The 25,311-nt window shown below is 46.8% G+C and overlaps 1 protein-coding gene across 6 annotated transcripts in view; it reads left to right on the top strand.

The window, feature by feature from the left end:
* Positions 1-25,311, top strand: part of LOC110487124 (syntaxin-binding protein 4) — a 138,480-nt gene that overhangs the window by 81,550 nt on the left and 31,619 nt on the right. For 5 of the 6 annotated variants that reach the window (XM_036939460.1, XM_036939459.1, XM_036939457.1 and 2 more), the window contains exons 6-10: positions 1,863-1,942; positions 4,850-4,967; positions 6,344-6,485; positions 22,359-22,465; positions 23,148-23,289. In XM_036939460.1, coding sequence (XP_036795355.1) covers positions 1,863-1,942; positions 4,850-4,967; positions 6,344-6,485; positions 22,359-22,465; positions 23,148-23,289 — 589 coding nt within the window. The remainder of the gene's footprint in view (positions 1-1,862; positions 1,943-4,849; positions 4,968-6,343; positions 6,486-22,358; positions 22,466-23,147; positions 23,290-25,311) is intronic. The other variant, XM_036939458.1, reaches the window with a different exon arrangement.

The following is a 25,311-nucleotide window of genomic DNA, read 5'->3' on the forward strand; positions in this document are numbered from 1 at the left end:
GGTAGTGGGTGTGATATGATTTGGGGTTCTGTGGGGTGTGAGGTAGTGGGTGTGATATGATTTGGGGTTCTGTGGGGTGTGAGATAGTGGGTGTGATATGATTTGGGGTTCTGTGGGGTGTGAGGTAGTGGGTGTGATATGATTTGGGGTTCTGTGGGGTGTGAGATAGTGGGTGTGATATGATTTGGGGTTCTGTGGGGTGTGAGATAGTGGGTGTGATATGATTTGGGGTTCTGTGGGGTGTGAGATAGTGGGTGTGATATGATTTGGGGTTCTGTGGGGTGTGAGATAGTGGGTGTGATATGATTTGGGGTTCTTTGTGGTGTGAGATAGTGGGTGTGATATATTTGGGGTTCTTTGGGGTGTGAGATAGTGGGTGTGATATATTTGGGGTTCTTTGTGGTGTGAGATAGTGGGTGTGATATGATTTGGGGTTCTGTGGGGTGTGAGGTAGTGGGTGTGATATGATTTGGGGTTCTGTGGGGTGTGAGATAGTGGGTGTGATATGATTTGGGGTTCTTTGGGGTGTGAGATAGTGGGTGTGATATGATTTGGGGTTCTGTGGGGTGTGAGATAGTGGGTGTGATATGATTTGGGGTTCTGTGGGGTGTGAGATAGTGGGTGTGATATGATTTGGGGTTCTGTGGGGTGTGAGATAGTGGGTGTGATATGATTTGGGGTTCTGTGTGGTGTGAGATAGTGGGTGTGATATGATTTGGGGTTCTGTGGGGTGTGAGATAGTGGGTGTGATATGATTTGGGGTTCTTTGGGGTGTGAGATAGTGGGTGTGATATGATTTGGGGTTCTGTGGGGTGTGAGATAGTGGGTGTGATATGATTTGGGGTTCTTTGCGGTGTGAGATAGTGGGTGTGATATGATTTGGGGTTCTTTGTGGTGTGAGATAGTGGGTGTGATATGATTTGGGGTTCTTTGTGGTGTGAGATAGTGGGTGTGATATGATTTGGGGTTCTTTGTGGTGTGAGATAGTGGGTGTGATATGATTTGGGGTTCTGTGTGGTGTGATGTAGTGGGTGTGATATGATTTGGGGTTCTGTGTGGTGTGAGATAGTGGGTGTGATATGATTTGGGGTTCTTTGTGGTGTGAGGTAGTGGGTGTGATATGATTTGGGGTTCTGTGTGGGGTGAGATAGTGGGTGTGATATGATTTGGGGTTCTGTGGGGTGTGAGGTAGTGGGTGTGATATGATTTGGGGTTCTGTGGGGTGTGAGGTAGTGGGTGTGATATGATTTGGGGTTCTGTGTGGGGTGAGATAGTGGGTGTGATATGATTTGGGGTTCTGTGGGGTGTGAGGTAGTGGGTGTGATATGATTTGGGGTTCTTTGGGGTGTGAGATAGTGGGTGTGATATGATTTGGGGTTCTGTGGGGTGTGAGGTAGTGGGTGTGATATGATTTGGGGTTCTTTGGGGTGTGAGATAGTGGGTGTGATATGATTTGGGGTTCTTTGGGGTGTGAGATAGTGGGTGTGATATGATTTGGGGTTCTGTGGGGTGTGAGATAGTGGGTGTGATATGATTTGGGGTTCTGTGGGGTGTGAGATAGTGGGTGTGATATGATTTGGGGTTCTGTGGGGTGTGAGATAGTGGGTGTGATATGATTTGGGGTTCTGTGGGGTGTGAGATAGTGGGTGTGATATGATTTGGGGTTCTGTGGGGTGTGAGATAGACTAATATAAGGTTGTCGTTTCAGTGAACCGTGTGGCTGTGTGGCTGTGTGGCCGTGTGGCCGTGTGGCCGTGTGGCCGTGTGGCCGTGTGGCTGTGTGGCTGTGAGTACAGTGTTATAGTTCAGTTCTAACTTGTTGTTGGGGATGTGTCATTATTTACCCCTTTGGTTTCTTACAGGAGAGAGTTTTCAGAGCTTTTGGAGAAGTATGGATCCAGCAGTAGTACTGGGTCGACACGCAACTCTCCCATCCAGCATGGTAGGACCTCCCTCTATGTCCACATGGTATAACACAACTCTCCCATCCAGCATGGTAGGACCTCCCTCCTCCCTCTATGTCTACATGGTATAACACAACTCTCCCATCCAGCATGGTAAGACCTCCCTCCTCCCTCTATGTCCACATGGTATAACACAACTCCCACCCAGCATGGTAGGACCTCCCTCTATGTCCACATGGTATAACACAACTCTCCCATCCAGCATGGTAGGACCTCCCTCCTCCCTCTATGTCCACATGGTATAACACAACTCTCCCATCCAGCATGGTAGGACCTCCCTCCTCCCTCTATGTCTACATGGTATAACACAACTCTCCCATCCAGCATGGTAGGACCTCCCTCCTCCCTCTATGTCCACATGGTATAACACAACTCTCCCATCCAGCATGGTAGGACCTCCCTCTATGTCCACATGGTATAACACAACTCCCATCCAGCATGGTAGGACCTCCCTCTATGTCCACATGGTATAACACAACTCTCCCATCCAGCATGGTAGGACCTCCCTCCTCCCTCTATGTCTACATGGTATAACACAACTCTCCCATCCAGCATGGTAGGACCTCCCTCCTCCCTCTATGTCCACATGGTATAACACAACTCTCCCATCCAGCATGGTAGGACCTCCCTCCTCCCTCTATGTCCACATGGTATAACTCAACTCCCATCCAGCATGGTAGGACCTCCCTCTATGTCCACATGGTATAACTCAACTCCCATCCAGCATGTTAGGACCTCCCTCTATGTCCACATGGTATAACACAACTCCCATCCAGCATGGTAGGACCTCCCTCCTCCCTCCATGTACACATGGTATGATGTCCTGTCTTCCCCCTCTATTTCAACAAGGTATAACACCCACAAATACTGTATATGTCCTGTCTCCCCCCTCTATTTTAACATGGTATAACCCCCACAAATACTGTATATGTCCTGTCTTCCCCCTCTATTTCAACATGGTATAACCCCCACAAATACTGTTTATGTCCTGTCTCCCCCCTCTATTTCACACACACACACACACACACACACACACACACACACACACACACACACACACACACACACACACACACACACACACACACACACACACACACACACACACACACAAACGTCTGTCTAAAAAAAGGAGAGAGAAGGGAAACACAGGTTTTCAAGGTTGTTGACAGATCTGGTCATTCTAAGTATATTGAGGTTTAAGCCCCCTTCATTAGGAGAAGTATGTCATTTGTAAATGTTGTTGTTGATGTTGTGTATTAGGGGTTCATCTCAAGTGAGAATGTCACCTTGTTTTGCCTAGTTTTTCATCATTGTGTCAGTGAATTGCCTAGTTTTACATCATTGTGTCAGTGAATTGCATAGTTTTTCATCATTGTGTCAGTGAATTGCCTAGTTTTTCAGCATTGTGTCAGTGAATTGCATAGTTTTTCAGCATTGGGTCAGTGAATTGCATAGTTTTTCATCATTGTGTCAGTGAATTGCCTAGTTTTTCAGCATTGGGTCAGTGAATTGCCTAGTTTTTCATCATTGTGTCAGTGAATTGCCTAGTTTTTCAGCATTGTGTCATTGAATTGCCTCGTTTTTCACAACTGAGTCATTGAATTGCCTAGTTTTTCATAACTGAGTCATTGAATTGCCTAGTTTTTCATAACTGAGTCATTGAATAGCCTAGTTTGTCATCATTGGGTCAGTGAATTGCCTAGTTTTTCATAACTGAGTCATTGAATAGCCTAGTTTTTCAGCATTGTGTCAGTGAATTGCCTAGTTTTTCAGCATTGTGTCAGTGAATTGCCTAGTTTTTCATAACCGAGTCATTGAATAGCCTAGTTTTTCATCATTGGGTCAGTGAATTGCAATGACATCTCAAGGAAATATATCTCAATGGAAGTATATGTTTTCATGAAGCGAATAACATTGTAGACATTTCTTAAAGGCCGACATTAGTTTTGCGTTGTAATGTCCAAATCAAAGACAACTATATAAGCACAGGAACATCCCCTTCTATAAGACAGGCAATTTCTGTTCCTGTCCGTTTCCTTTTTGGATTTCAGGGCTAAAAAATAAAGCATAGGGCAGCATGCAGAGTATTATTTACAGCTCAGAGGAGATCAAGCTCACTAAACTAAACACTTGTCAGGAACTGCTTCATGAAGTCCAGGGGCAGCGGCTCTCTACTCCCATCCGGAGAATTTAATAGGATATCTGTAGAGGCAGGAAACTGACTGAGGGGTCAGTCCTCTTTCATCATGTAGTAGCACCTATTTACACTGCCCTCTGGTGGAACGTCTGGAGACCCTGTTCGCATCCCAAGACCCTGTTACCTGTCTCTAACTGTTACCTGTCTCTAACTGTTCCCTGTCTCTAACTGTTACCTGTCTCTAACTGTTACCTGTCTCTAACTGTTCCCTGTCTCTAACTGTTACCTGTCTCTAACTGTTATCTGTCTCTAGTTGTTCCCTGTCTCCAACTGTTACCTGTCTCTAACTGTTATCTGTCTCTAACTGTTACCTGTCTCTAACTGTTACCTGTCTCTAACTGTTATCTGTCTCTAACTGTTACCTGTCTCTAACTGTTATCTGTCTCTAACTGTTATCTGTCTCTAACTGTTACCTGTCTCTATCTGTTATTTGTCTCTAACTGTTATTTGTCTCTAGCTGTTACCTGTCTCTAACTGTTATCTGTCTCTAACTGTTCCCTGTCTCTGTTACCTGTCTCTAACTGTTACCTGTCTCTAGCTGTTACCTGTCTCTAACTGTTACCTGTCTCTAACTGTTATCTGTCTCTAACTGTTCCCTGTCTCTAACTGTTACCTGTCTCTAACTGTTATCTGTCTCTAAATGTTCCCAGTCTCTAACTGTTACCTGTCTCTCCTCCTTTCTAAGCAGGCAGATATCTGGACAGCACATCGTCCGGGTCCTCGTCACGCTCCCAGAGTCCTTTGCTTTTGAGTCCTGCTGGCTCTCAGAGCACCTACAACAACCCTCTACTGCGCTCCCTCAGGTATAGCTATTGTAGCTAATTCAGGGGGTAGCCCCGACTCAACCGGGGTCCAGCGACTGTCAACCCAACACCTTAGCCGCTACGCCAAGAGATCCAAACCTCTTGACAAGGAGGCCAGGAGTTGTGTTAATCTCGCTACAATATAGTACAGTTCAACCATTGATGTTGATGTATCTACCATATGAATGGATTGTACAGTCAGTTCACCTGTTAGTTCACCTGTTAGTTCACCTGTCAGTTCACCTGTTAGTTCACCTGTTAGTTCACCTGTCAGTTCACCTGTTAGTTCACCTGTCAGTTCACCTGTTAGTTCACCTGTTAGTTCACCTGTTAGTTCACCTGTTAGTTCACCTGTCAGTTCACCTGTTAGTTCACCTGTCAGTTCACCTGTCAGTTCACCTGTTAGTTCACCTGTCAGTTCACCTGTCAGTTCACCTGTCAGTTCACCTGTTAGTTCACCTGTTAGTTCACCTGTTAGTTCACCTGTTAGTTCACCTGTCAGTTCACCTGTTAGTTCACCTGTCAGTTCACCTGTCAGTTCACCTGTTAGTTCACCTGTTAGTTCACCTGTTAGTTCACCTGTTAGTTCACCTGTCAGTTCACCTGTTAGTTCACCTGTTAGTTCACCTGTTAGTTCACCTGTCAGTTCACCTGTCAGTTCACCTGTTAGTTCACCTGTTAGTTCACCTGTTAGTTCACCTGTCAGTTCACCTGTTAGTTCACCTGTCAGTTCACCTGTTAGTTCACCTGTTAGTTCACCTGTCAGTTCACCTGTTAGTTCACCTGTTAGTTCACCTGTCTGTTCACCTGTAGGTTTACCTGTTAGTTCACCTGTTAGTTCACCTGTCTGTTCACCTGTAGGTTTACCTGTTAGTTCACCTGTTAGTTCACCTGTCAGTTCACCTGTTAGTTCACCTGTTAGTTCACCTGTCTGTTCACCTGTAGGTTTACCTGTTAGTTCACCTGTTAGTTCACCTGTCTGTTCACCTGTAGGTTTACCTGTTAGTTCACCTGTTAGTTCACCTGTCAGTTCACCTGTTAGTTCACCTGTTAGTTCACCTGTTAGTTCACCTGTCAGTTCACCTGTTAGTTCACCTGTTAGTTCACCTGTTAGTTCACCTGTTAGTTCACCTGTTAGTTCACCTGTCAGTTCACCTGTTAGTTCACCTGTTAGTTCACCTGTTAGTTCACCTGTCAGTTCACCTGTTAGTTCACCTGTCAGTTCACCTGTCAGTTCACCTGTTAGTTCACCTGTTAGTTCACCTGTTAGTTCACCTGTGTTGCTGTGACTGGGTGTGTATTTGAGAGAGTTTGTACGTGTCTGTCTGTCTTACAGTATATAATATATCCTCCTCCTCTCCTCCTCCTGTCTCCAGTCACCCAGGAGAGGGTGTGATCCAGCTGATCTCTGTAGCCCGCTCCTCTAGTCTGGGCATCACCATCGGCGGAGGCTCCAATAGACCGGACGGCCCTGCGGTCTTCATCCAGGAGGTTCTGTCTGGGGGAGACTGCCACAGGGTAAGTCACCAATGGGATCCATCCTGAAAGAACAGGGTACCAGTGGAGAACCCCTTCTCATAGATTCACTTCATAACAGATACTGTAGCCATAGTTACCTCCACTGGGATGAAATGAACCAGACTCACACCCTTCTCATAGATTCACTTCATAACAGATACTGTAGTCATAGTTACCTCCACTGGGATGAAATGAACCAGACTCACACCCTTCTCATAGATTCACTTCATAACAGATACTGTAGTCATAGTTACCTCCACTGGGATGAAATGAACCAGACTCACACCCTTCTCATAGATTCACTTCATAACAGATACTGTAGTCATAGTTACCTCCACTGGGATGAAATGAACCAGACTCACACCCTTCTCATAGATTCACTTCATAACAGATACTGTAGTCATAGTTACCTCCACTGGGATGAAATGAACCAGACTCACACCCTTCTCATAGATTCACTTCATAACAGATACTGTAGTCATAGTTACCTCCACTGAGATTAAATGAACCAGACTCACACCCTTCTCATAGATTCACTTCATAACAGATACTGTAGTCATCCATTGGGTTTTAACACTGGAATGAAATGAACCAGACTCACACCACTGGTAGAACATCCAGTCAATGAGGAATATGGAAGAGTTACATTAGGCATGTCGACATGGTAACGTCAATCTGCTCTACTTAGAAATGGAGTTATATTAGACATGTCGACATGGTAACGTCAATCTGCTCTACTTAGAAATGGAGTTACATTAGGCATGTCGACATGGTAACGTCAATCTGCTGTACTTAGAAATGGAATTACATTAGACATGTCGATATGGTAACGTCAATCTGCTGTACTTAGAAATGGAATTACATTAGACATGTCGATATGGTAACGTCAATCTGCTGTACTTAGAAATGGAGTTACATTAGACATATCGACATGGTAACGTCAATCTGCTGTACTTAGAAATGGAGTTACATTAGACATGTCGACATGGTAACGTCAATCTGCTGTACTTAGAAATGGAATTACATTAGGCATGTCGACATGGTAACGTCAATCTGCTGTACTTAGAAATGGAATTACATTAGGCATGTCGACATGGTAACGTCAATCTGCTGTACTTAGAAATGGAATTACATTAGACATGTCGACATGGTAACGTCAATCTGCTGTACTTAGAAATGGAATTACATTAGACATGTCGACATGGTAACGTCAATCTGCTGTACTTAGAAATGGAATTACATTAGGCATGTCGACATGGTAACGTCAATCTGCTGTATTTAGAAATGGAATTACATTAGGCATGTCGACATGGTAAAGTCAATCTGCTGTATTTAGAAATGGAGTTACATTAGGCATGTCGACATGGTAACGTCAATCTGCTGTATTTAGAAATGGAATTACATTAGGCATGTCGACATGGTAACGTCAATCTGCTGTATTTAGAAATGGAGTTACATTAGACATGTCGACATGGTAACGTCAATCTGCTGTATTTAGAAATGGAATTACATTAGACATGTCGACATGGTAACGTCAATCTGCTGTATTTAGAAATGGAGTTACATTAGGCATGTCGACATGGTAACGTCAATCTGCTGTATTTAGAAATGGAATTACATAAGGCATGTCGACATGGTAATGTCAATCTGCTGTACTTAGACATGGAGTTACATTAGACATGTCGACACACCATGCTGACAAATGGTTTAAAGCCGTTCCTATCGCCTCTGACCAGAACATCAGCCCTCATTTTCTGTTAATTTCCAAACAACACTTCATATTGAAACTGCACAACCAGCCCCGTTGGTCAACAGCCAGCAGGGTGGTCTCTTAACAGACCTCAGCCAGCCCCGTTGGTCAACAACCAGCAGGGTGGTCTCTTAACAGACCTCAACCAGCCCTGTTGGTCAACAGCCAGCAGGGTGGTCTCTTAACAGACCTCAGCCAGCCCCGTTGGTCAACAGCCAGCAGGGTGGTCTCTTAACAGACCTCAGCCAGCCCCGTTGGTCAACAGTCAGCAGGGTGGTCTCTTAACAGACCTCAGCCAGCCCCGTTGGTCAACAGCCAGCAGGGTGGTCTCTTAACAGACCTCAGCCAGCCCCGTTGGTCAACAGCCAGCAGGGTGGTCTCTTAACAGACCTCAGCCAGCCCCGTTGGTCAACAGCCAGCAGGGTGGTCTCTTAACAGACCTCAGCCAGCCCCGTTGGTCAACAGCCAGCAGGGTGGTCTCTTAACAGACCTCAGCCAGCCCCGTTGGTCAACAGCCAGCAGGGTGGTCTCTTAACAGACCGCAGCCAGCCCCGTTGGTCAACAGTCAGCAGGGTGGTCTCTTAACAGACCTCAGCCAGCCCCGTTGGTCAACAGCCAGCAGGGTGGTCTCTTAACAGACCTCAGCCAGCCCCGTTGGTCAACAGCCAGCAGGGTGGTCTCTTAACAGACCTCAGCCAGCCCCGTTGGTCAACAGCCAGCAGGGTGGTCTCTTAACAGACCTCAGCCAGCCCCGTTGGTCAACAGTCAGCAGGGTGGTCTCTTAACAGACCTCAGCCAGCCCCGTTGGTCAACAGCCAGCAGGGTGGTCTCTTAACAGACCTCAGCCAGCCCCGTTGGTCAACAGTCAGCAGGGTGGTCTCTTATCAGACCTCAGCCAGCCCCGTTGGTCAACAGCCAGCAGGGTGGTCTCTTAACAGACCTCAGCCAGCCCCGTTGGTCAACAGTCAGCAGGGTGGTCTCTTAACAGACCTCAGCCAGCCCCGTTGGTCAACAGCCAGCAGGGTGGTCTCTTAACAGACCTCAGCCAGCCCCGTTGGTCAACAGCCAGCAGGGTGGTCTCTTAACAGACCGCAGCCAGCCCCGTTGGTCAACAGCCAGCAGGGTGGTCTCTTAACAGACCTCAACCAGCCCGTTGGTCAACAGTCAGCAGGGTGGTCTCTTAAGACCGCAGCCAGCCCCGTTGGTCAACAGCCAGCAGGGTGGTCTCTTAACAGACCTCAACCAGCCCCATTGGTCAACAGCCAGCAGGGTGGTCTCTTAACAGACCTCAGCCAGCCCCGTTGGTCAACAGCCAGCAGGGTGGTCTCTTAACAGACCTCAACCAGCCCCTGCTGCTGTTAGCCATTCATCTTTGTGGTGTGTCAATAAAGCTCAGTTATAAAGGAACTGTCCTCTCTTGGCTTGATAACTACTGGACCTCTTCACACCAAGGTGTTGACACAACACTGTTAGAAGTATATAACTGATACTGGACATCTTCACACCAAGGTGTTGACACGACTCTGTTAGAAGTATATATCTGATACTGGACCTCTTCACACCAAGGTGTTGGCACGACTCTGTTAGAAGTATATAACTGATACTGGACCTCTTCACACCAAGGTGTTGATACTGTGTTAGAAGTATATAACTGATACTGGACCTCTTCACACCAAGGTGTTGACACGACTCTGTTAGAAGTATATAACTGATACTGGACCTCTTCACACCAAGGTGTTGACACTGTGTTAGAAGTATATAACTGATACTGGACCTCTTCACACCAAGGTGTTGACACAACACTGTGTTAGAAGTATATAACTGATACTGGACCTCTTCACACCAAGGTGTTGACACTGTGTTAGAAGTATATAACTGATACTGGACCTCTTCACACCAAGGTGTTGACACGACACTGTGTTAGAAGTATATAACTGATACTGGACCTCTTCACACCAAGGTGTTGACACTCTGTTAGAAGTATATAACTGATACTGGACATGGGATGTGTGGCTTCCCTCTTCACACCAAGGTGTTGACACTGTGTTAGAAGTATATAACTGATACTGGACCTCTTCACACCAAGGTGTTGACACAACACTGTGTTAGAAGTACACTACACTGTTCTCCTGCCTAATGTTGCAACCGTTCCACTCTTAAAAGAGAAATGCATTCACACATCTAGAGATTGCTTTACAGGAAGAAGAAGCTCCAACACACTGTCATTACAACGTTTCATAAGTGCAAGCAACAGTAACCAGTAACGTCTGTCCTGTTCAACTGGAAGGGAGACAGACAGCGTGAGGTTACCAGTAACGTCTGTCCTGTTCAACTGTCTTGCTGGATGGGAGACAGACAGCGTGAGGTTACCAGTAACGTCTGTCCTGTTCAACTGGATGGGAGACAGACAGCGTGAGGTTACCAGTAACGTCTGTCCTGTTCAACTGTCTTGCTGGATGGGAGACAGACAGCGTGAGGTTACCAGTAACGTCTGTCCTGTTCAACTGGATGGGAGACAGACAGCGTGAGGTCACCAGTAACGTCTGTCCTGTTCAACTGGAGGGGAGACAGACAGCGTGAGGTCACCAGTAACGTCTGTCCTGTTCAACTGAATGGGAGACAGACAGCGTGAGGTCACCAGTAACGTCTGTCCTGTCTTGCTGGATGGGAGACAGACAGCGTGAGGTTACCAGTAACGTCTGTCCTGTTCAACTGGAGGGGAGACAGACAGCGTGAGGTCACCAGTAACGTCTGTCCTGTTCAACTGGATGGGAGACAGACAGCGTGAGGTCACCAGTAACGTCTGTCCTGTCTTGCTGGATGGGAGACAGACAGCGTGAGGTCACCAGTAACGTCTGTCCTGTTCAACTGGATGGGAGACAGACAGCGTGAGGTTACCAGTAACGTCTGTCCTGTCTTGCTGGATGGGAGACAGACAGCGTGAGGTTACCAGTAACTTCTGTCCTGTTCAACTGTCTTGCTGGATGGAAGACAGACAGCGTGAGGTCACCAGTAACGTCTGTCCTGTTTAACTGGATGGGAGACAGACAGCGTGAGGTTACCAGTAACATCTGTCCTGTTCAACTGTCTTGCTGGATGGAAGACAGACAGCGTGAGGTTACCAGTATAGTCTGTCCTGTTCAACTAGATGGGAGACAGACAGCGTGAGGTTACCAGTAACGTCTGTCCTGTTCAACTGGATGGGAGACAGACAGCGTGAGGTTACCAGTGCTGTAAGTGTAACTTGGTGTTACCAGGAGTCAGACAGAGTGTTGGTTGGGGAGACAGAGAGAGAGAGAGACAAAGCTAGAGACAGAGTTAGAGACAGAGCTAGAGACAAATCTAGAGACAGAGAGGCAGAGCTAGAGCCAGAGAGGGCGAGAGAGAGAGAGGGGTGAAGAAAAAGAGCGAGCTGAAGACAGTGGGATGGAGAGAGACGGGGGGATGGAGAGGGTTGGAGAGAGAGAGAGAGAGAGATGAAGTGATGCAGACTGCTTCTCCATTAGCTCAAGTGTGGAGGGGACGAGTCAGAGTCCCCACAGTCCCCTGAGCTGCAGGACAGGACAGCAGGACAGGACAGACACAAGGTCAGCCCTTTAGGACTGTGCTTACGTAGGCCATCACCCTGTCCCCCTGACCTCTACCTCTCTACCATCTAGCCTCTACCACCCCACAGCACTCCCTGTGCCCCTGACCTCTACCTCCCTACCATCTAGCCTCTACCACCCCCACATCACTTCCTGTCCCCCTGACCTCTACCTCCCTACCATCTAGCCTCTACCACCACCACATCACTCCCTGTCCTGACCTCTACCTCCCTACCATCTAGCCTCTACCAACCCCACAGCACTTCCTGTCCTGTCCCCCATCTGCCCACTCCCAGAAATATGACACTGATAGGTGAGAGGAGAGGGGGAGGGGGGAGCAGGGCAGGGTGTGAGGGAATAGAGGAGGGTTGTCCATATTCCAAACCTCTCTGGAAAGCTGACACTAATGGAGGGGGGAGGATGGGGGTGGGCAGGATGGGAAGGCTTGTCCATGTTGCACCTTTCACCTGCAGTGTGATAGATGGGGTGACTATGTACAAAAAATGCTGTCATTTCTAAACAGTTCACCCGATATGGATTTAAATACCCTCAAATTAAAGCTGACAGTCTGCACTTTAAGCTCATTGTCATTCTTTGATTTCAAATCCAAACTTTTGAAGTATAGAGCCATAAGAAAAAATCATGCTTCACTGTCCCAATAATTACTGAGGACACTGAATAATTACTGTAACTAGAGAGATAGAGACATACAGATGAAGTCGGAAGTTTACCTACACTTAGGTTGGAGTCATTAAAACTCGTTTTTCAACCACTCCACAAATTTTTTGCCTGTTGGATCTCTAGGGGCGCTATTTCATTTTTGGATAAAAAACGTTCCCGTTTTAAGCGCAATATTTTGTCACGAAAAGATGCTCGACTATGCATATTATTGACAGTTTTGGAAAGAAAACACTCTGAAGTTTCAGAATCTGCAAAGATATTGTCTGTAAGTGCCCCAGAACTCATTCTACAGGCGAAACCAAGATGAAACGTCAAACAGGAAATGAGCAGAATTTCTGAAGCTCTGTTTTCTAATGTCTCCTTATATGGCTGTGAATGCGACAGGAATAAGCTTAGACCTTCTGCCGTTTCCCCAAGATGTCGGCAGCATTTAAATACCCTCAAATTAACGTATTTGTAGGCATATCATTGGAAGATTGACCATAAGAGACTACATTTTCCAAGTGTCCGCCTGGTGTCCTGCGTCGAAATTGGTGCGCAAAGCCAGGTGCAAGTATTTTTCCATTTGATTGAGAGGAGAAACCATGCTTCCACGAACGATATATCATCGAAGAGATATGTGAAAAACACCTTGAGGATTGATTCTAAACAACGTTTGCCATGTTTTTAGTCGATATTATGGAGTTAATTTGGAAAAAAGTTTGCGTTTTGAGGACTGAATTTTCGTTTTTTTTTGGTAGCCAAATGTGATGTACAAAACAGAGCTATTTTTAATACACAAATAATTTTGGGGGCAAAACTGAGCATTTGCTATCTAACTGAGAGTCTCCTCATTGAAAACATCCGAAGTTCTTCAAAGGTAAATTATTTTATTTGAAGGCTTTTATGTTTTTGTTGAAATGTTGCGTGCTGGATGCTAACGCTAATGCTAACGCTAAATGCTACGCTAGCTAGCTACTTTTACACAAATTATTGTTTTCCTATGGTTGAGAAGCATATTTTGAAAATCTGAGATGACAGTGTTGTTTACAAAAGGCTAAGCTTGAGAGATGGCATATTTATTTCATTTCATTTGCGATTTTCATGAATAGTTAACGTTGCGTTATGGTAATGAGCTTGAGTCTGTATTCACGATCCCGGATCCGGGATGGGGAGATCAGAGAGGTTATTAAAATCTGTTAGGACATCTACTTTGTGCATGACAAACCAAAATATAACTTTTTGGTGGACAGGTGTCTTTTATACTGATAACAAGTTCAAACAGGTGCCATTAATACAGGTAACGAGTGGAGGACAGAGGAGCCTCTTAAAGAAGAAGTTACAGGTCTGTGAGAGCCAGAAATCTTGCTTGTTTGTAGGTGACCAAATACTTATTTTCCACCATAATTTGCAAATAAATTCATAAAAAATCGTAAAATGTGATTTTCTGGATTTTTTCCCCTCATTTTGTCTGTCATAGTTGAAGTGTACCTGTGATGAAAATTACAGGCCTCTCTCATATTTTTAAGTGGGAGAACTTGCACAATTGGTGGCTGACTAAATACTTTTTTGCCCCACTGTACATACATACATACATACATAGTGCTGCAACTCTGTCACCTGATGCAACTCTGTCACCTTTGTTCTATATCAGTGTTTTCCAACCCTGGTCCTCCAATACCCCCAAAGCTGGTCATCCAGTACCCCCAACCCTGGTCCTCCAGTACCCCCAACCCTGGTCCTCCAGTACCACCAACCCTGGTCCTCCAGTACCCCCAAACCTAAGCCTCCAGTACCCCCAAACCTGGTCATCCAGTACCCCCAACCCTGGTCCTCCAGTACCCCCAACCCTGGTCCTCCAGTACCCCCAACCCTGGTCCTCCAGTACCCCCAACCCTGGTCCTCCAGTACCACCAACCCTGGTCCTCCAGTACCACCAACCCTGGTCCTCCAGTGCCACCAACCCTGGTCCTTCAGTACCCCCAACCCTGGTCCTCCAGTACCCCTAACCCTGGTCCTCCAGTACCACCAACCCTGGTCCTCCAGTACCCCCAACCCTGGTCCTCCAGTACCCCCAACCCTGGTCCTCCAGTACCACCAACCCTGGTCCTCCAGTACCCCCAACCCTGGTCCTCCAGTACCACCAACAGCCCAACCCTGGTCCTCCAGTACCACCAACCCTGGTCCTCCAGTACCCCCAACCCTGGTCCTCCAGTACCCCCAACAGCCCAACCCTGGTCCTCCAGTACCACCAACAGCCCAACCCTGGTCCTCCAGTACCACCAACAGCCCAACCCTGGTCCTCCAGTACCACCAACAGCCCAACCCTGGTCCTCCAGTACCACCAACCCTGGTCCTCCAGTACCCCCAAACCTAAGCCTCCAGTACCCCCAAACCTGGTCATCCAGTACCCCCAACCCTGGTCCTCCAGTACCCCCAACCCTGGTCCTCCAGTACCCCCAACCCTGGTCCTCCAGTACCACCAACCCTGGTCCTCCAGTACCCCCAAACCTAAGCCTCCAGTACCCCCAAACCTGGTCATCCAGTACCCCCAAACCTAAGCCTCCAGTACCCCCAAACCTGCAACTCTGTCACCTGATGCAACTCTGTCACCTTTGTTCTATATCAGTGTTTTCCAACCCTGGTCCTCCAATACCCCCAAAGCTGGTCATCCAGTACCCCCAACCCTGGTCCTCCAGTACCCCCAACCCTGGTCCTCCAGTACCCCCAACCCTGGTCCTCCAGTACCCCCAACCCTGGTCCCCCAGTACCCCCAACCCTGGTCCTCCAGTACCCCCAACCCTGGTCCTCCAGTACCACCAACAGCCCAAATTTGGTCCTCCAGTACCACCAACCCTGGTTCTCCAGTACCCCCAACCCTGGTCCTCCAGTACAAACAACAGCCCAACCCTGGTCCTCCAGTACCACCAACAGCCCAACCCTGGTCCTCCAGTACCACCAACAGCCCAACCCTGGTCCCCCTGTACCCCCAACCCTGGTCCTCCAGTACCCCAACAGAACACATTGTTATTGTAACCCTGGACATGCACATCTGATTCAACTGGTCAACTAATCATCAAGCCTGCAATGAGTTGAATGGGGTGTGTTTGTCCAGGGATACACTTAAACTGTGTAGAGTTGGAGCTTATTGGAGGACCAAGTTTGGGAAACATTGTACAGAGCCAGGCAGTTTCCTAACCATGACACAGTGGTGACAGAGCACAGAACTACAGAGCACACAGCCACAGTAGGCCCAGGACCACACAGCACACAGACACGGCAGGCCCAGGACCACACAGCACACAGCCACAGCAGGCCCAGAATCACACAGCACACAGCCACAGCAGGCCCAGAATCACACAGCCACGGCAGGCCCAGAACCACACAGCACACAGCCACAGTAGGCCCAGAACCACACAGCACACAGACACGGCAGGCCCAGGACCACACAGCACACAGCCACAGTAGTCCCAGAACCACAGCACACAGACACGGCAGGCCCAGAATCACACAGCACACAGACACGGCAGGCCCAGGACCACACAGCACACAGACACGGCAGGCACAGGACCACACAGCACACAGACACGGCAGGCCCAGGACCACACAGCACACAGACACGGCAGGCCCAGAATCACACAGCCACGGCAGGCCCAGAACCACAGAGAACACAGCCATGGCAATTGAACATGCCAATTGTAAGCTGGGGATGATTAGGTGGCCGTGATGGTACGAGGACCAGATTGGGAATTTAACCAGGACACTGGGGTTAACACTCCTTACTCTTACAATACATGTCCTGGGACCTTCAGTGACCTCAGAGAGTCAGGACACTGGGGTTAACACCCCTTACTCTTACAATACATGCCCTGGGATCTTCAGTGACCTCAGAGAGTCAGGACACTGGGGTTAACACTCCTTACTCTTACAATACATGCCCTGGGATCTTCAGTGACCTCAGAGAGTCAGGACACTGGGGTTAACACCCCTTACTCTTACAATACATGCCCTGGGATCTTCAGTGACCTCAGAGAGTCAGGACACTGGGGTTAACACCCCTTACTCTTACAATACATGTCCTGGGATCTTCAGTGACCACAGAGAGTCAGGACACTGGGGTTAACACCCCTTACTCTTACAATACATGCCCTGGGATCTTCAGTGACCTCAGAGAGTCAGGACACTGGGGTTAACACCCCTTACTCTTACAATACATGCCCTGGGATCTTCAGTGACCTCAGAGAGTCAGGACACTGGGGTTAACACCCCTTACTCTTACAATACATGCCCTGGGATCTTCAGTGACCTCAGAGAGTCAGGACACTGGGGTTAACACTCCTTACTCTTACAATACATGCCCTGGGATCTTCAGTGACCTCAGAGAGTCAGGACACTGGGGTTAACACCCCTTACTCTTACAATACATGCCCTGGGATCTTCAGTGACCACAGAGAGTCAGGACACTGGGGTTAACACCCCTTACTCTTACAATACATGCCCTGGGATCTTCAGTGACCACAGAGAGTCAGGACACTGGGGTTAACACCCCTTACTCTTACAATACATGCCCTGGGATCTTCAGTGACCTCAGAGAGTCAGGACACTGGGGTTAACACCCCTTACTCTTACAATACATGCCCTGGGATCTTCAGTGACCACAGAGAGTCAGGACACTGGGGTTAACACCCCTTACTCTTACAATACATGCCCTGGGATCTTCAGTGACCACAGAGAGTCAGGACACTGGGGTTAACACCCCATACTCTTACAATACATGCCCTGGGATCTTCAGTGACCACAGAGAGTCAGGACACTGGGGTTAACACCCCATCTGAAAGACAGCACCTTACACAGGAAAATGTCCCCAATCACTGCCCTGGGGAATTGAGATATTTTGGGGGGAACCAGAGGAAAGAGCGCCTCCTACTGGCCCTCCAACACCACTTCCAGCAGCATCTGGTCTCCCATCCAGGGACTGACCAGGACCAACCCTGCTTATCTTCAGAAGCAAGCCAGCAGTGGGATGTAGGGTGGTATGCTGCTGGGAAAGTACATGGGCAGCAACTAAAATCCCTTTTCAACTGTCAACATTCCCCCAGAATGGGAGGCTTAGCTACTGTTAGCGGTGTCCTTGTGAAATACTGTAACACAACAGGATACATGATGTTAAATGTAGTGACTCCTAAGAGGCTGTTGAACCAAATCCTAGTCGTCAAACAGTAAAACATACAGCAGCTCGTTTCCTCAGCTAATGAATCATCCACAGTCTAAGCACCTTAAAAAATAACCCCAACACAATGTCTGCCTCGTTTTAAAGACCTACAGTACACGATGTGAGAGGAGCTCAGATGAGCTTTCTCTCTTACAGTAAAACCAGGTGTGTGTGTGTGTGTGTGTGTGTGTGTGTGTGTGTGTGTGCGCGCGCAGGCGGGTGTGTGTGTGTGTGTGAGAGTATGTGTTTGTATACATGTGCATGTTAGTCTGTGTGTGTGTGTGTGCGCAGACGTGTGTGTGTGTGTGAGAGTATGTGTTTGTGTGCATGTGTATGTTAGTCTATGTGTGTGTGTGTGTGAGAGTGTATGTGTTTGTGTGTGTGTGTGTGTGTGTGCATGTAACTCTTGGTTGGTGGTATGACAGTCATAGAGATGTTCTCTTGTATGGAAACAGCCCACCCTCTCCTCATCCCAATCCTGTCTCTGTCCTGCTGGTCTCTTAATCTAGTGTGTCATGTATATTTTCCAAAGCCATGTAATGGGATGTAGAAGGATCAGAGGCTCTCTGCTCTGACATAGATTTTTCAGTTGTTTTCCTGAATGTTCTGATTCTAGAAGGTTCCATAGAACCTGTATGTTGTGATTCTAGAAGGTTCCATAGCACCTAAACATTCAGATTCTAGAAGGTTCCATAGAACCTGGGTGTTCTGATTCTAGAAGGTTCCATAGAACCTAAATGTTCTGATTCTTTAAGGATCCATAGAACCTAAACATTCTGATTCTAGAAGGTTCCATAGAACCTAAACATTCTGTTTCTAGAAGGTTCCATAGAACCTGGATGCTGTGATTCTAGAAGGTTCCATAGCACCTAAACATTCAGATTCTAGAAGGTTCTATAGAACCTAAACGTTCTGATTCTAGAAGGTTCCATAGAACCTGGGTGTTCTGATTCTAGAAGGTTCCATAGAACCTAAATGTTGTGATTCTAGAAGGTTTCATAGAACCTAAATATTCTGATTCTAGAAGGTTCCATAGAACCTGGACGTTGTGATTCTAGAAGGTTCTATATTCCATTAGACCGCTCCCCCTCCTGCCTCCTGGGGTGTCCCTGACGGTTAATGACAGTGGAGAGAGAATTCTCATATTACTGCTGATGTGATGTGTTGGCCCTTCTAGCTGTTAGAAAAGCTGCCCTCTGCTCACATTGTGCCAACATGCAGCATCATGTAGAACAGGACACCTGCATCGTCTGCTCTGGCCTGTCTGTCTGCTCTGTCTGTCTGCTCTGACCTGTCTGTCTGGTCTGTCTGCTCTGTCCTGTCTGTCTGCTCTGTCTGTACTGATGAACTGTATGTTACACACTGTAGTCTACTGATGGACTGTATGTTACACACTGTAGTCTACTGATGGACTGTATGTTACACACTGTAGTCTACTGATGGACTGTATGTTACACACTGTAGTCTACTGATGGACTGTATGTTACACACTGTAGTCTACTGATGGACTGTATGTTACACACGGTAGTCTACTGATGGACTGTATGTTACACACTGTAGTCTACTGATGGACTGTCTGTTACACACTGTAGTCTACTGATGGACTGTCTGTTACACACTGTAGTCTACTGATGGACTGTCTGTTACACACTGTAGTCTACTGATGGACTGACTGTATGTTACACACTGTAGTCTACTGATGGACTGACTGTATGTTACACACGGTAGTCTACTGATGGACTGTATGTTACACACTGTAGTCTACTGATGGACTGTCTGTTACACACTGTAGTCTACTGATGGACTGTCTGTTACACACTGTAGTCTACTGATGGACTGTCTGTTACACACTGTAGTCTACTGATGGACTGTCTGTTACACACTGTAGTCTACTGATGGACTGTCTGTTACACACTGTAGTCTACTGATGGACTGTCTGTTACACACTGTAGTCTACTGATGGACTGTCTGTTACACACTGTAGTCTACTGATGGACTGTCTGTTACACACTGTAGTCTACTGATGGACTGTCTGTTACACACTGTAGTCTACTGATGGACTGTCTGTTACACACTGTAGTCTACTGATGGACTGTCTGTTACACACTGTAGTCTACTGATGGACTGTATGTTACACACTGTAGTCTACTGATGGACTGTATGTTACACACTAGTCTACTGATGGACTGTATGTTACACACTGTAGTCTACTGATGGACTGTCTGTTACACACTGTAGTCTACTGATGGACTGTATGTTACACACTGTAGTCTACTGATGGACTGTCTGTTACACACTGTAGTCTACTGATGGACTGTATGTTACACACTAGTCTACTGATGGACTGTATGTTACACACTGTAGTCTACTGATGGACTGTCTGTTACACACTGTAGTCTACTGATGGACTGTATGTTACACACTGTAGTCTACTGATGGACTGTATGTTACACACTGTAGTCTACTGATGGACTGTCTGTTACACACTGTAGTCTACTGATGGACTGTATGTTACACACTGTAGTCTACTGATGGACTGTCTGTTACACACTGTAGTCTACTGATGGACTGTATGTTACACACTGTAGTCTACTGATGGACTGTCTGTTACACACTGTAGTCTACTGATGGACTGTATGTTACACACTGTAGTCTACTGATGGACTGTCTGTTACACACTGTAGTCTACTGATGGACTGTATGTTACACACTGTAGTCTACTGATGGACTGTATGTTACACACTGTAGTCTACTGATGGACTGTATGTTACACACTGTAGTCTACTGATGGACTGTCTGTTACACACTGTAGTCTACTGATGGACTGTATGTTACACACTGTAGTCTACTGATGGACTGTCTGTTACACACTGTAGTCTACTGATGGACTGTATGTTACACACTGTAGTCTACTGATGGACTGTCTGTTACACACTGTAGTCTACTGATGGACTGTATGTTACACACTGTAGTCTACTGATGGACTGTCTGTTACACACTGTAGTCTACTGATGGACTGTATGTTACACACTGTAGTCTACTGATGGACTGTCTGTTACACACTGTAGTCTACTGATGGACTGTATGTTACACACTGTAGTCTACTGATGGACTGTCTGTTACACACTGTAGTCTACTGATGGACTGACTGTTACACACTGTAGTCTACTGATGGACTGTATGTTACACACTGTAGTCTACTGATGGACTGTATGTTACACACTGTAGTCTACTGATGGACTGTCTGTTACACACTGTAGTCTACTGATGGACTGTCTGTTACACACTGTAGTCTACTGATGGACTGTATGTTACACACTAGTCTACTGATGGACTGTATGTTACACACTGTAGTCTACTGATGGACTGTCTGTTACACACTGTAGTCTACTGATGGACTGTATGTTACACACTGTAGTCTACTGATGGACTGTATGTTACACACTGTAGTCTACTGATGGACTGTCTGTTACACACTGTAGTCTACTGATGGACTGTATGTTACACACTGTAGTCTACTGATGGACTGTCTGTTACACACTGTAGTCTACTGATGGACTGTATGTTACACACTGTAGTCTACTGATGGACTGTCTGTTACACACTGTAGTCTACTGATGGACTGTATGTTACACACTGTAGTCTACTGATGGACTGTCTGTTACACACTGTAGTCTACTGATGGACTGTATGTTACACACTGTAGTCTACTGATGGACTGTATGTTACACACTGTAGTCTACTGATGGACTGTATGTTACACACTGTAGTCTACTGATGGACTGTCTGTTACACACTGTAGTCTACTGATGGACTGTATGTTACACACTGTAGTCTACTGATGGACTGTCTGTTACACACTGTAGTCTACTGATGGACTGTATGTTACACACTGTAGTCTACTGATGGACTGTCTGTTACACACTGTAGTCTACTGATGGACTGTATGTTACACACTGTAGTCTACTGATGGACTGTCTGTTACACACTGTAGTCTACTGATGGACTGTATGTTACACACTGTAGTCTACTGATGGACTGTATGTTACACACTGTAGTCTACTGATGGACTGTATGTTACACACTGTAGTCTACTGATGGACTGTCTGTTACACACTGTAGTCTACTGATGGACTGTATGTTACACACTGTAGTCTACTGATGGACTGTCTGTTACACACTGTAGTCTACTGATGGACTGACTGTTACACACTGTAGTCTACTGATGGACTGTATGTTACACACTGTAGTCTACTGATGGACTGTATGTTACACACTGTAGTCTACTGATGGACTGTCTGTTACACACTGTAGTCTACTGATGGACTGTCTGTTACACACTGTAGTCTACTGATGGACTGTATGTTACACACTGTAGTCTACTGATGGACTGTATGTTACACACTAGTCTACTGATGGACTGTCTGTTACACACTGTAGTCTACTGATGGACTGTATGTTACACACTAGTCTACTGATGGACTGTCTGTTACACACTGTAGTCTACTGATGGACTGTATGTTACACACTGTAGTCTACTGATGGACTGTATGTTACACACGGTAAGCACCACTTGTGTATAGTTTTTTCAAAAAACAAATGTCCGCATTGCATGTAGAATGACGTTTCTCTAATTCTTATTTTCTGCTGTCTCCCATTTGCAGGATGGGCGCCTGAGGCCAGGGGATCAGCTCATTGCCATCAACAAGGAGTCCTTGATAGGTGTGACCCACGAGGAGGCTAAGAGCATGGTTAACAAGGTCAAATTCAGGTGAGATACCAGATGGGGTGGGGGTAGGGGTTGAATTGTGTGGGGGTAGAAGAGTTTGTGTGTGAGATTAAATCAAAAGTAATAATGTGAGATATAATATACTTTATACTTCTGAAATTGTAAAGTTATACTTTATAGTTCTATACTTATGAATTTGTAGAGTTATACTTTATAGTTCTATACTTATGAATTTGTAGAGTTATACTTTATAGTTCTATACTTCCAAAGTTGTAAAGTTATACTTTATAGTTCTATACTTCCAAAGTTGTAAAGTTATACTTTATAGTTCTATACTTCTAAAGTTGTAAAGTTATATTTTACAGTTCTATACTTCTAAAGCTGTGAAGTTCTACTGCTAAGTTCTATGTTCTTCTATCTATCCTGTAAAGTTCTACTGCTAAGTGCTATGTTCTTCTATCTATCCTGTAAAGTTCTACTGCTGAGTTCTATGTTCTTCTATCTATCCTGTAAAGTTCTACTGCTAAGTTCTATGTTCTTCTATCTATCCTGTAAAGTTCTACTGCTGAGTTCTATGTTCTTCTATCTATCCTGTAAAGTTCTACTGCTGAGTTCTATGTTCTTCTATCTATCCTGTAAAGTTCTACTGCTGAGTTCTATGTTCTTCTATCTATCCTGTAAAGTTCTACTGCTGAGTTCTATGTTCTTCTATCTCTCCCTCCAGTCAAGAGGCGGTGGTGGAGGTTGCTTTCATCCCTGGTAAAGGTCCGTTCCCCAACAGCACGTCTTTACACAACGGTGTCCAGCGCGGCGTTGGCAACGGGTACAGCTCCGGACGCTTAAAAGTCCACGTCAGATCACCAGAGGTCAGTCTCCTCCTCCTCCTCCTCCTCCTCCTCCTCCTCCTCCTCAGTAGTATCCATCACCCGAGGTCAGTCTCCTCCTCCTCCTCCTCCTCCTCAGTAGTATCCATCACCAGAGGTCAGTCTTCTCCTCCTCCTCCTCCTCAGTAGTATCCATCACCAGAGGTCAGTCTCCTCCTCCTCCTCCTCCTCCTCCTCAGTAGTATCCATCACCCGAGGTCAGTCTCCTCCTCCTCCTCCTCCTCCTCAGTAGTATCCATCACCCGAGGTCAGTCTTCTCCTCCTCCTCCTCCTCCTCCTCCTCCTCCTCAGTAGTATCCATCACCAGAGGTCAGTCTTCTCCTCCTCCTCCTCCTCCTCCTCCTCCTCCTCCTCCTCCTCCTCAGTAGTATCCATCACCAGAGGTCAGTCTTCTCCTCCTCCTCCTCCTCCTCCTCCTCCTCCTCCTCAGTAGTATCCATCACCAGAGGTCAGTCTTCTCCTCCTCCTCCTCCTCCTGCTCCTCCTCCTCCTCCTCAGTAGTATCCATCACCAGAGGTCAGTCTTCTCCTCCTCCTCCTCCTCCTCCTCCTCAGTAGTATCCATCACCAGAGGTCAGTCTTCTCCTCCTCCTCCTCCTCCTCCTCAGTAGTATCCATCACCAGAGGTCAGTCTTATCCTCCTCCTCCTCCTCCTCCTCCTCCTCCTCTTCCTCCTCCTCCTCAGTAGTATCCATCACCAGAGGTCAGTCTTCTCCTCCTCCTCCTCCTCCTCAGTAGGTTCCATCACCAGAGGTCAGTCTTCTCCTCTCCTCCTCCTCCTCCTCCTCCTCAGTAGTATCCATCACCAGAGGTCAGTCTTCTCCTCTCCTCCTCCTCCTCCTCCTCCTCCTCCTCCTCCTCCTCCTCCTCCTCCTCCTCCTCAGTAGTATCCATCACCAGAGGTCAGTCTCCTCCTCCTCCTCCTCCTCCTCCTCAGTAGTATCCATCACCAGAGGTCAGTCTCCTCCTCCTCCTCCTCCTCCTCCTCCTCCTCCTCAGTAGTATCCATCACCAGAGGTCAGTCTCCTCCTCCTCCTCCTCCTCCTCCTCAGTAGTATCCATCACCAGAGGTCAGTCTCCTCCTCCTCCTCCTCCTCCTCCTCCTCAGTAGTATCCATCACCAGAGGTCAGTCTTCTCCTCCTCCTCCTCCTCCTCCTCCTCCTCCTCAGTAGTATCCATCACCAGAGGTCAGTCTCCTCCTCCTCCTCCTCCTCCTCCTCAGTAGTATCCATCACCAGAGGTCAGTCTCCTCCTCCTCCTCCTCCTCCTCCTCCTCCTCAGTAGTATCCATCACCAGAGGTCAGTCTTCTCCTCCTCCTCCTCCTCCTCCTCCTCCTCCTCCTCAGTAGTATCCATCACCAGAGGTCAGTCTTCTCCTCTCTTCCTCCTCCTCCTCCTCCTCCTCCTCCTCCTCCTCAGTAGTATCCATCACCAGAGGTCAGTCTTCTCCTCCTCCTCCTCCTCCTCCTCCTCCTCCTCAGTAGTATCCATCACCCGAGGTTAGCATTCCTCCTCTTCACATCTTAAATGTAGTTAGATCATATACCTGTTGAATAAAGTAACATTTGATCAAATAATTAATAACGTCCTCCGATTGTCCGCTGGTTTAGGGCAGGAATGATAGATTTCAGATCTGTAGGTTTCTGCTCTAGTCTGATGTCATTTTGATACAGGTCTGTAGGTCTCTGCTCTAGCCTGATGTAATGTTGATACAGGTTTCTGCTCTAGTCTGATGTAATGTTGATACAGGTTTCTGCTCTAGCCTGATGTAATGTTGATACAGGTTTCTGCTCTAGTCTGATGTAATGTTTATTCAGGCCTGTAGGTTTCTGCTCTAGTCTGATATAATGTTTATACAGGTCTGTAGGTTTCTGCTCTAGCCTGATGTAATGTCGATACAGGTCTGTAGGTTTCTGCTCTAGTCTAATGTAATGTTGATACAGGTCTGTAGGTTTCTGCTCTAGTCTGATGTAATGTTGATACAGGTTTCTGCTCTAGTCTGAT

The sequence above is a fragment of the Oncorhynchus mykiss genome, chromosome 12 (assembly GCF_013265735.2).
Source record: "Oncorhynchus mykiss isolate Arlee chromosome 12, USDA_OmykA_1.1, whole genome shotgun sequence".
NCBI lineage: Eukaryota > Metazoa > Chordata > Actinopteri > Salmoniformes > Salmonidae > Oncorhynchus > Oncorhynchus mykiss.